At 36.8% G+C, this 13,275-nt stretch overlaps 1 protein-coding gene across 5 annotated transcripts in view; it reads left to right on the top strand.

Moving 5' to 3' along the window:
* The window catches only part of LOC138304775 (trichohyalin-like), a 95,152-nt gene that overhangs the window by 43,512 nt on the left and 38,365 nt on the right, over positions 1 to 13,275 (top strand). For all 5 annotated transcript variants that reach the window (XM_069245039.1, XM_069245040.1, XM_069245041.1 and 2 more), the window contains exons 29-35: positions 4,320 to 4,492; positions 6,138 to 6,354; positions 6,812 to 6,967; positions 7,284 to 7,439; positions 9,976 to 10,179; positions 10,518 to 10,680; positions 12,097 to 12,281. In XM_069245039.1, the coding sequence (XP_069101140.1) occupies positions 4,320 to 4,492; positions 6,138 to 6,354; positions 6,812 to 6,967; positions 7,284 to 7,439; positions 9,976 to 10,179; positions 10,518 to 10,680; positions 12,097 to 12,281 (1,254 nt within the window). The remainder of the gene's footprint in view (positions 1 to 4,319; positions 4,493 to 6,137; positions 6,355 to 6,811; positions 6,968 to 7,283; positions 7,440 to 9,975; positions 10,180 to 10,517; positions 10,681 to 12,096; positions 12,282 to 13,275) is intronic.

Genomic DNA, 13,275 nt, shown 5'->3' with positions numbered 1-13,275 from the left:
GAAACAGAGCTTGTATAAATTTTGGTCTCACCCCCCTGGATGCAGGAGGGGTGGGGCCCAATAGGGGAAATAGAGGTAAATCCTATAAATCGCTACTTGTCCTAGAGTTCTGCATGGATTGTAACCAAATTTGGCCACAAACATCCTTGGGAAAAAGGGGAACAGAGCTTGTATAAATTTTGGCTCTCACCCCCCGGATGCAGGAGGGGTGGGGCCCAATAGGGAAATAGAGGTAAATCCTAGTAGCTACTGATAGGGGAAATAGAGGTAAATCCTATATATCGCTACTTGTCCTAGAGTTCTGCATGGATTGTAACCAAATTTGGCCACAATCATCCTTGGGTGAAGAGGAAAAGAACCTGTATAAATTTTGGCTCTGACCCCCCGGGGGCAGGAGGGGCGGGGCCCAATAGGGAAATAAGAGGTCAATATTCAAATTCCTTCAGAAAAGAAACAATGAACCTGTATTCAGAACATGACTTGACATTACAAACCAGGTGAGCGATACAGGCCCTCTGGGCCTCTTGTTCATGTAATATTATAGCTGTAAGATTTTATTTATTCATGGTAACAATAAAATTGTTTTAAGAGCTTCACCAAATTTGATCAGCACTCTAGATGGACATCATTGATTTATTAATTAAAAATACCATTGTATATCATTTCTATGCATTAATCTGACCAGATTTTAATGTTACTGATTTTGAAATTAGGTGATAAATGCCTAAGGCTGAATGAACACCTTCAGGAAACGCATTATATGGTAGACGTACAAGTCCTTGGTTAACAAAATAAAGTTGTTCAAACCCTTTTGGGTGTAATAAATATGATTAATGTAAATTGATTTAATTCAAGGCCAATGCCACGCCTCTCACAGCTGGATTGGGAATTTCGTATCTCTAGGGGAATTTTTTCGGACTCACCACATTTTCTCATTTAAATGAAATCTAACACTTTTCTATTACATTATAAATTTAAATCTATGTAATTGAATTCATTAATATAATGTTTTGTGTGTCAAGCTTTTAGACATAACAATTTCAGTACAATGATATCAGTATTTACATGACTCAAAGTCATCACTGTTTATTTACTTACTATTTGAAATAACTATCCAATAATAAAGTGATAAACAAAGTGACAGATGTGACATTAGACTGTCGCCTACCCCCTATGTGGTGACAGATGTGACATTAGACTGTCGCCTACCCCCTATGTGGTGACAGATGTGACAGATGTGACATTAGACTGTCGCCTACCCCCTATGTGGTGACAGATGTGACATTAGACTGTCGCCTACCCCCTATGTGGTGACAGATGTGACATTAGACTGTCGCCTACCCCCTATGTGGTGACAGATGTGACATTAGACTGTCGCCTACCCCCTATGTGGTGACAGATGTGACATTAGACTGTCGCCTACCCCCTATGTGGTGACAGATGTGACATTAGACTGTCGCCTACCCCCTATGTGGTGACAGATGTGACATTAGACTGTCGCCTACCCCCTATGTGGTGACAGATGTGACATTAGACTGTCGCCTACCCCCTATGTGGTGACGGTGACAGATGTGACACCCCTATGTGGTGACAATTGACATTAGTCGCCTACCCCCTATGTGGTGACAGATGTGACATTAGACTGTCGCCTACCCCCTATGTGGGTGACAGATGTGACATTAGACTGTCGCCTACCCCCTATGTGGTGACAGATGTGACATTAGACTGTCGCCTACCCCCTATGTGCTGACTGCCAGATGATCGTTCAATTGTTTATTGTTTCTAGGAAAAAACGATGTGTCTGTGTTGTTAACTAGTTCATTTATGTTAACTTCATTGTATATCAATTCATCAAATCATTTTTAGGTCATCTGACCCGAAGGGTCAGGATGACCTATAGTCATCATGTTTCGGTCCGTCGTCGTCCGCCGTGCGCCGTCCGCCGTGCGCCGTGCGCCGTGCGCCGTCCGCCGTCCGCCGTGCGTTAACTTTTCACATTTTGAACTTCTTCTCAAGTTCTACCAGTGGGATTTGGCTGAAACTTGCATGAAATGTTCCTGACACGGTCCCGACAAAGTGTTGTTATTTTTCGGGTCGATCCGAAATCCAAGATGGCCGCCACAGCCGCCATCTTGAAAACACATTTTGAACTTCTTCTCAAGTTCTACCAGTGGGATTTGGCTGAAACTTGCATGAAATGATCCTGACACGGTCCCGGCAAAGTGTTGTTATTTTTCGGGTCGATCCGAAATCCAACATGGCCGCCACAGCCGCCATCTTGAAAACACATTTTGAACTTCTTCTCAAGTTCTACCAGTGGGATTTGGCTGAAACTTGCATGAAATGATCCTGACATGGTCCCGACAAAGTGTTGTTATTTTTTCGGGTCGATCCGAAATCCAAGATGGCCGCCACAGCCGCCATCTTGAAAACACATTTTGAACTTCTTCTCAAGTTCTACCAGTGGGATTTGGCTGAAACTTGCATGAAATGATCCTGACACGGTCCCGACAAAGTGTTGTTATTTTACGGGTCGATCCGAAATCCAAGATGGCCACCACAGCCGCCATCTTGAAAACACATTTTGAAACTTCTTTCTCAAGTTCTACCAGTGGGATTTGGCTTAAACTTGCATGAAATGATCCTGACACGGTTCCGACAAAGTGTTGTTATTTTTTGGGTCGTTCTGAAATCCAAGATGGCCGCCACAGCCGCTATCTTGAAAACACATTTTGAACTTCTTCTCAAGTTCTACCGGTGGGATTTGGCTGAAACCTGCATGAAATGATCCTGACACCGGTCCCAACAAAGTGTTGTTATTTTTCGGGTCAATCCGAAATCCAAGATGGCCGCCAGAGCCGTCATCTTGAAAACACATTTTGAACTTCTTCTCAAGTTCTACCAGTGGGATTTGGCTGAAACTTGCATGAAATGATCCTGACACGGTCCCCGACAAAGTGTTGTTATTTTTCGGGTCGATCTGAAATCCAACATGGCCGCCACAACCGCCATCTTGAAAACACATTTTGAACTTCTTCTCAAGTTCTACCAGTGGGATTTTGGCTGAAACTTGCATGAAATGATCCTGACATGGTCCCGACAAAGTGTTGTTATTTTTCGGGTCGATCCGAAATCCAAGATGGCCGCCACAGCCGCCATCTTGAAAACACATTTTGAACTTCTTCTCAAGTTCTACCAGTGGGATTTGGCTGAAACTTGCATGAAATGATCCTGACACGGTCCCGACAAAGTGTTGTTATTTTTCGGTTGATCCGAAATCCAAGATGGCCGCCACAGCCGCCATCTTGAAAACACATTTTGAACTTCTTCTCAAGTTCTACCTTTGGGATTTGGCTGAAACTTGCATGAAATGATCCTGACATGGTCCTGACAAAGTGTTGTTATTTTTCGGGTCAATCCGAAATCCAAGATGGCCGCCACAGCCGCCATCTTGAAAACACATTTTGAACTTCTTCTCAAGTTCTACCTTTGGGATTTGGCTGAAACTTGCATGAAATTATCCTGACACGGTCCCGAAAAAGTGTTGTTATTTTTCGGGTCGATCCTAAATCCAAGATGGCGGCCACAACCGCCATCTTGAAAACACTATTTTGAACTTCTTCTCAAGTTCTACCGGTGGGATTTGGGCTGAAACTTACATGAAATGATCCTGACATGGTCCCGACAAAGTATTTTACATCTCTGGTTGATCCCAAATCGAAGATGACTACCATGACACTATAAGTAATTTCCTATACTTTAAGGCCCTTGGGCCTCTTGTTTGAAATAAAATTTGTTGTAAGAAATTGAAAATTATCCTGACATTTGACAAAGTGACACTATAATATATAATTAATTTTACTATTGTGTAGTCAGATGACCGTTAAGGCCCTTTGGGCCTCTTGTTTATATCCCACTTGCCTTTCTTATGTATTCATTGCGAATTGTTTCACATATTTTGATCACACAGACGCTTGTACTCGAGGGCTACACATCATCTATACGCTCAAAATGGCATGACTAAAATACAGGACCAAAATTTCCGTATAATCTTTCAACTTTTTTATATAGAAAGTCACAGCTCACAGGCAAACTGTTGGGAATTTTAAGAACAATCAGACATTTTGAAATAGGGCCAATAGAAGGGGAATGGGGCCGTTTAGCGGGGCCTTAAAATGTTAGTAGAATTAGCCTTGTAATTAACATATCCTCAGTAATGTATACCAATAATATATACAGAAAGTGGAGAATACTATCTAAGGCTATTCCTGTTGATAACCTGTTACTTTTATAATTATGGTGGTTGATGTTATTTACAGGAGAAGGATGAGTTACTCCGACGACTCCGAGCGGGAGAAGATAAAATATCACAAGAGAAAGAACGCCAGCTACAGTTGATGAGGCTGAAGCGAGATGAGCGGAGGGCGCGTCAGGAGGACAAATTTGACTCGGCAGCTCTCGTCATCGGAATGGCTAAGGAAAGGGAAGATAAGTGAGTGGACAGTTTCTCTGGTATAAATTATATCTAACGTCATTGTACCCAAATTGATACCAATACACGTAGATTTCTCTTATATGACATTTGTTGCTTGGTGTGCTTCACTTTTTTTCTGTTTTGTTTTCGAAAAGAGGATACATACTTTATTTTGATGCTTTGTTTTTCTTATTACAGTGCTTATTTTTATTGTTAGAATGATTTATATCATGTCTCGAAATTTCTAGTTTTGTCACATGATGTGTACCCAAATTGATACCCAGCAAGAAAAAATGTATAAAATTAAGAAAAATCAATTTATATAGATTTTTGTGATTTTATTTTATAAAGGGGACGTAATTGCGTTTATTATAACAATTTATATTGAATACATTTATACATTTTACTGTAAAAAATGTACAAGTGTTTTCACAATAGTACCAGTTCTAATTTGGTTACCCGTAACACCACGTAATGACTTATGTGATATTTCAATGATTTAAATTCAGTTTTCTGTGGCATTCACCTAAGCTTATATAGTTCCAATGTGGTGTATATGTCAAAAGACCACTATCAATTATTTTTAATGATTGTAAAAAATTTCAATGTAAAAAAACTACAAACATAATTATGAATCAATCAAGTTACAAAATATTTGAATCTAGTAACAGTTTTAGTAAAAATTAAGATGGCGAAGTAATGCTATACAAAGAGCAATTTGCACATGACTGAATAAAAAAATAATGTGTGGCAACTATATTTTATCTGTTTCTGTTAAGTCTTAATGTCCTAAATTGCATTATTTAAGAAAAGTTTCTTTGAGGAGGCCATACGCTTTGAAAAAACACTATTATAGTACAAATATTAATTGTCGCACAGCCACATTTCTAAGGATTAACACGTTTCAGACAGAGTTATCAATTTCAAAGTTATCTTTCAGAGAAAATAACAGAAATAGTTACATAAAACGCAGTGTAATTATCAATAATTGACCACTGAGAAATTAGGTAAACTTGAACAACACAAATGTTTTAAGTATTTTTTTCGATTAGGGTATCAATTTGGGTACAGTATCAATTTGGGTACAGTATCAATTTGGGTACAGTATCAATTTGGGTACAATAACGTTAGGGAAGTAGGATATCATTACTTAATCACAACAAGGAATACACTACAGAGTTGATTAGAACTGTCACCAGAGTGGCCAACTTATACCACCACCCCTGCACAACTTTAGTGTTTACTCCATTAATAGGGAACATTGCAGAACTCGATATCGTTTTCTCAACTCCTTTTTTTGTCATGGTTATGTGTGTCAAATTTTATCAGAATTTGTCAAATGGTTTAGGAGTAGTTCACCGGACAAAGTTGTGTCTACGGAAGGACAGATGGACGGAGGGACAGATGGAAAACCCCATTCCAGTATACATCCCCCCACTTACTTAACTTCATTCCAATAAAACCATTGATGTCCAATCCTATGATATTTAACACCCTTGCCAGTGAAATATTTAGAAATTGAAGTGATAATAATGCAATACACTAAATACCTCATATTCAGTTAATGTAATAAGTGTTTAATTATATTTGTGTCAGAGGTAAATGATTTATGTACAAAGTAAACAATAACATTTCATCAACATTGTAACAATATGGTCCATAGAATGAAAGAAGATTTAGAAGAGGAAAGACAGCGACAGATGCGACTAGCGAAGGAGAGACTGGAGGCAGCTAGGCGTAGGAAAGCAGCAGGCCAGACAACGGATGACGATACTGAACCTGAGATCAACATTGATACCGAGGATAAGATGTTGTTACGGGAGGCTGTTACCATGGCAGTGGACAAACGCCATCAAAAGGAGAGACAGCTCCTTATCCAGGTAGAAATATAAAATATTCCCTATTAATCTCACCATTTATACTTAATTATGATAAATATTTAATGTTAAAACTGTATACTGTAATCTCGTAAGCAATCAGGTACTTTAAATCAACTTTTTTTTGCTCGATTTACTAACACAAAATTTTCAGATCAAGGTTTCGAAAATTTGTATCTACAAACTAACATGAATTTACATATATTGAGGGATTTTTTAAGTTCAATCTTTAAACTGCAAAAATTGATTTCCATGAAGTTGGTTGAAAATGCAAAATCACAAGAAGTCATTAAGGATGTTTATTTTCAGTATCCAGAGAGTTAGTTTATTAATGTCTTTAACAACTGTTGACACTGTTAATAAAGATTACATTAATCTAGCACATTACAGATAACATATTTACATAAGCTATAAAAATAAGAACTTCTATAAAAAGGTATTAAATGTCATCTTGTTGAAGGTCCTTGATGAGAGCACTGAGAGTTCCATAAGGAAGAAGGTACAGAATATGTCTGAGGAGCAAAGGAAAGACAAACTAGCCGAGCTCCAGGAACTACGCAAACTCTGGAGGGACGGGAAAATGAAGGACCAGGACGAACAACTAGGAATATTCAGGGTTAGAATTCACATGTTTACTTTATTGTTTCTTATTACTCAAAACCAGTGTACTGTTTAGATATTCTTATTTTGGTGCCATCTCATTTAAGTGTAAAATCACGTTTGAACAAGTTAACACAATAAAAGTGTTCTTTTTTTCTTCTTTTTTTTGCAAGAAACTACTATATAAATGGTTAAAGAGAAATTCAATTAGCACAATCACATTCTAGCCAATTTTTTAGATGTGTCATATAAAACTAAGACTGAAGTCTACTATAATTGTCCACCACTATTACTGTGTTACATACTTTATATGTTCAATGTTTGACTTGTAGGAGGCAGCATGTATCGAGATGGAAATGTTCATGGATAAAATGAGGTCAGAAGGTCATGACCTTACAGAAGATGATGTTAAAGTTCACATCCTGTCAAACCTCCAGCAACAGCAGGACAGTGAGAGTCGTCATCTTCTATCTGATATACAAAACAAGGTAATCTATAGGGCAGACATACAAAACAAGGTAGGGCAGACATACAAAACAAGGTAATCTATAGGGCAGACATACAAAACGAGGTAATCTATAGGGCAGATATACAAAACAAGGTAATCTATATAGGGCAGATATACAAAACAAGGTAATCTATAGGGCAGATATACAAAACAAGGTGATCTATAGGGCAGATATACAAAACAAGGTAATCTATAGGGCAGATATACAAAACAAGGTAATCTATATAGGGCAGATATACAAAACAAGGTAATCTATAGGGCAGATATACAAAACAAGGTAATCTATAGGGCAGATATACAAAACAAGGTAATCTATAGGGCAGATATACAAAACAAGGTAATCTATAGGGCAGATATACAAAACAAGGTAATCTATAGGGCAGATATACAAAACGAGGTAATCTATAGGGCAGATATACAAAACAAGGTAATCTATAGGGCAGATATACAAAACAAGGTAATCTATAGGGCAGATATACAAAACAAGGTAATCTATAGGGCAGATATACAAAACAAGGTAATCTATAGGGCAGATATACAAAACAAGGTAATCTATAGGGCAGATATACAAAACAAGGTAATCTATAGGGCAGATATACAAAACAAGGTAATCTATAGGGCAGAAATACAAAACAAGGTAATCTATAGGGCAGATATACAAAACAAGGTAATCTATAGGGCAGATATACAAAAAAGGTAATCTATAGGGCAGATATACAAAACAAGGTAATCTATAGGGCAGATATACAAAACAAGGTAATCTAAAGGGCAGATATACAAAACAAGGTAATCTATAGGGCAGATATACAAAACAAGGTAATCTATAGGGCAGATATACAAAACAAGGTAATCTATAGGGCAGATATACAAAACAAGGTAATCTATAGGGCAGATATACAAAACAAGGTAATCTATAGGGCAGATATACAAAACAAGGTAATCTATAGGGCAGATATACAAAACAAGGTAATCTATAGGGCAGATATACAAAACAAGGTAATCTATAGGGCAGATATACAAAACAAGGTAATCTATAGGGCAGATATACAAAACAAGGTAATCTATAGGGCAGATATACAAAACAAGGTAATCTATAGGGCAGATATACAAAACAAGGTAATCTATAGGGCAGATATACAAAACAAGGTAATCTATAGGGCAGATATACAAAACAAGGTAATCTATAGGGCAGATATACAAAACAAGGTAATCTATAGGGCAGACATACAAAACAAGGTAATCTATAGGGCAGATATACAAAACAAGGTAATCTATAGGGCAGATATACAAAACAAGGTAATCTATAGGGCAGATATACAAAACAAGGTAATCTATAGGGCAGATATACAAAACAAGGTAATCTATAGGGAAGATATACAAAACAAGGTAATCTATAGGGCAGATATACAAAACAAGGTAATCTATAGGGCAGATATACAAAACAAGGTAATCTATAGGGCAGATATACAAAACAAGGTAATCTATAGGGCAGATATACAAAAACAAGGTAATCTATAGGGCAGATATACAAAACAAGGTAATCTATAGGGCAGATATACAAAACAAGGTAATCTATAGGGCAGATATACAAAACAAGGTAATCTATAGGGCAGATATACAAAACAAGGTAATCTATAGGGCAGATATACAAAACAAGGTAATCTAGGGCAGGGCATAGATATACAAAACAGGTAATCTATAGGGCAATATACAAAACAAGGTGATCTATAGGGCAGATATACAAAACAAGGTTATCTATAGGGCAGACATACAAAACAAGGTAATCTATAGGGCAGATATACAAAACAAGGTAATCTATAGGGCAGATATACAAAACAAGGTAATCTATATAGGGCAGATATACAAAACAAGGTAATCTACAGGGTAGATATACAAAACAAGGTAATCTATAGGGCAGATATACAAAACAAGGTAATCTATATAGGGCAGATATAGGGCAGATACAAAACAAGGTAATCTATAGGGCAGATATACAAAACAAGGTAATCTATATAGGGCAGATATACAAAACAAGGTAATCTACAGGGTAGATATACAAAACAATGTAATCTATAGGGCAGATATACAAAACAAGGTAATCTAATGGGCAGACATACAAAACAAGGTAATCTATAGGGCAGATATACAAAACAAGGTAATCTATAGGGCAGATACACAAAACAAGGTAATTAATCTATCGAAGGTCATTACTCTACACCAACTTATTTTGTTTGCCATAAAATCTCAGGTATTTTTCGGGCTTTTTGAAATCGCTAAAATTAATTGCTGCAAAATAGCAAAACTATTCAAAAACTTGACATACAGAAGAAGGCATAAAAATGTGAAATTTTGCCGCCAAGAAATTAACTTGATTTTAGAATGCTGTTGTGTGATTGATATATTTTTATTTGAATACAGTTGATCACTTACCTTGCAACGGTACAGGCCTCAAGACAAGCCAATAGCACAATTGTGTTGACATCTTCAGAAAACAATTTCTATTCTTTGTTTTCAAGGATCCAAAGACTTTACAACAAATCGTCCAGGTTCAGAGGATGCTGCAGGAGGAGGGCTGGAATGATAATGTCGCGTTTGTCCTGCTCGGTAAATCTCAGAAAGAGGCTGACAACCAGAGCGAGGCTGACGATGACCCAGACAAACAGTTGGTGGACGCCTTGGAGCAGAAGTATGACGCCCTGAGAGAAAAGTTACTGGAGGCTGTAAGTTTTAGTACTACTGAAAATATAGTCATGCACCTAATGTACACACTGATAATTCTATGTCTAAAGAATTTATCAGCTGGACAGTCAATGATTTACAGTAAAAATAATGTGTACACATAAAGAAAATATGTATTGCCATAATGATTTTGCAATGGTTAGAACATGAATATGTTGCAGATATTGTAATTAAAGCACCATTATGAGTCTATAATGAAAATACATTTTAAAATGAGATAAGCTGGATACATAGAGAGTATCTGTGGAAAGTTCTTAGATCTGTATAAGTGTGGTACATACAAACTTTTCCAATGCAATACTGTAAAACTATTCCTCAGGCTCTGATCAAGGAGATGGGTGAGGATGAATGGAATAAGCTGAGCGATAAGGACAAACAGAAGAAATTAGTAGAACTGAAGCTGAAGGAGAGAAAGTTACGAGAGGATGGCAATCTGACAGAGGCTAATCAGCTGTATGGAGATCTCACAGATAACAACGAACGTAGGTCTTCTGTAATGTTTAGGAATCAACAACGAACGTAGGTCTACTGTAATGTTTAGGAATCAACAACGAACGTAGGTCTACTGTAATGTTTAAGAATCAACAACGAACGTAGGTCTACTGTAATGTTTAGGAATCAACAACTTTCTCCGATACGGTGGATATTAATTTGGGTTTGTCCGTCTGTCTGTCTGTGTGTCTGTCTGTCCATCTGTCAGTAACACTTCGTTTCTGTGCAATAACTGTAACAAATGTGAACCGATTTTCTTCACTTGACAAGGTTAAATGCCTATATGGCGTGGCCAAATTCGATCGCGACTGTCGATGGACCTTATTAGCGGAGTTATGGCCCTTTGAATTACTAAAAATGTCATTTTCAGCCATTTCCGTGCAATAAGTGTAACAAATGTAAACCGATTTTCTTCAAACTTTGTAACAAGCTTAAATGCCTTAAGGACTTGGCCAAGTTCCATCGCGACTTTCAAAGGACCTTATGTAGCGGAGTTATGGCCCTTTGCTTAAATAAAAAAAGTCAGTTTCTGCCTAATAAATGTTAACCAATTTTCTTTAAACTTGGTAACAAGGTTGAATGCCTAAAGTGCCTGACCAGGTTCGATCACCTCTTTCAGCGGATGTTATTTATCAGAGTTATGGCCCTTTCATTTACTACAAATGTCAATTTTCTGCAGTTTCTGTGTAATAACTAACAAATGTTAAAAACAATATTGTTAAAACTTGGTAACAAAGTTAAATGTCTTAAGGCCTCAGCCAAGATCGATCGCCACTTTCGACGGACCTTACTTAGCAGAGTTTGATTTAATAAAAAAAGTAATTTTCAAAGTTAAATGTCTTAAGGATTCGTTACCCCATAATACATGTTTTATCATAAAACAACCAATAAAACATCTTACTTCCGAATAAGACTTCAGTTTATTTTTCATGTTTCAACCAATGTTAAACCTAACCTCAATAATGTTTACCTACAATATGTCCTGAAAGTGGGGGATGGAAATTCCATGAATTTGCTTGTCTTTTTTTCAGAAAGTTTTAATGAAATTATTCATAATGTAGATAAAGCATTAAATTGATCTATGCTGAATAAGATTTAAATCAAGAGTTAAATAGATATCAAATGACCAATAGAACATATAACGACATTGTTACAGCAGACTGATATGATATATGTATGTAAGATGTCTGTGTATACAACTTTGTTGTGCCTTATACATAAACCTTTGATTTCTGCCAATAAGAGAACACCAGCACCATTTACTTTTAGGAAATATGTTAAATTAAAAAGGACCTTGCATGATTGTAATTTAGCAAATGCAGTCCCATTATATAATAACTTTGTAAGGGTTTGTAATACATTTTAAAGTTGGGTTGTTGTTTTATTGGTTGTATAATTGTGTTAAGTTCTGGATGCTCTCATGGTGGAGGATGACCGGGACGAAGAACAGAAACAGAAACAGAAGGATATGATGGAGAGAAAGGAAGAGCTTAGAAAGGAAAGAGAAGAACAAGGGCTGTCCACTGATGACGAAACCTTGGACCAGATTGTACAGGAGGAAGAGGAGGAGAAAACTGAACAACGAAGGAGGGTAGGTTTATAGAAAACTAAACAACGAAGGAGGGTAGTTTATAGGAAGGGGGGTTTATAGAAAATAAACAACGAAAGGTAGGTATAAAATAAACAATGAAGGAGGGTAGGTTTATAGAAAACTAAACAACAAGGAGGGTAGGTTTATAGAAAACTAAACAACAAGGAGGAGGGTAGGTTTATAGAAAACTAAACAACAAAGGAGGGTAGGTTTATAGAAAAACTAAACAACGAAGGAGGGTAGGTTTATAGAAAACTAAACAACAAAGGAGGGTAGGTTTATAGAAAACTAAACAACAAAGGAGGGTAGATTTATAGAAAATGAAACAACAAAGGAGGGTAGGTTTATAGAAAACTAAACAACAAAGGAGGGTAGGTTTATAGAAAACTAGAAACAACTGAAGGAGGGTAGGTTTATAGAAAACTAAACAATGAAGGAGGGTAGGTTTATAGAAAACTAAACAACAAAGGAGGGTAGGTTTTATAGAAAACTGAAACAACAAAGGAGGGTAGGTTTATAGAAAACTAAACAACGAAGGAGGGTAGGTTTATAGAAAACTAAACAACGAAGGAGGGTAGGTTTATAGAAAACTAAACAACAAAGGAGGGTAGGTTTATAGAAAACTAAACAACAAAGGAGGGTAGGTTTATAGAAAACTAAACAACAAAGGAGGGTAGGTTTATAGAAAACTAAACAATGAAGGAGGGTAGGTTTATAGAAAACTAAACAATGAAGGAGGGTAGGTTTATAGAAAACTAAACAATGAAGGAGGGTAGGTTTATAGAAAATAAACAAAAGGAGGAGTTTATAGAAAACAACAAAGAGGAGGGTAGGTTTATAGAAAACTAAACAACGAAGGAGGGTAGGTTTATAGAAAATAAAACAAAAGGAGGGTAGGTTTATAGAAAACTAAACAACAAAGGAGGGTAGGTTTATAGAAAACTAAACAACGAAAGGAGGGTAGGTTTATAGAAAACTAAACAACAAAGGAGGG

This window comes from Argopecten irradians, chromosome 12 (genome assembly GCF_041381155.1).
Source record: "Argopecten irradians isolate NY chromosome 12, Ai_NY, whole genome shotgun sequence".
Taxonomy (NCBI): Eukaryota; Metazoa; Mollusca; class Bivalvia; order Pectinida; family Pectinidae; genus Argopecten; species Argopecten irradians.
Note: the sequence above shows the minus strand (reverse complement) of the source record. Positions and strands in the feature narration are given on the sequence as shown.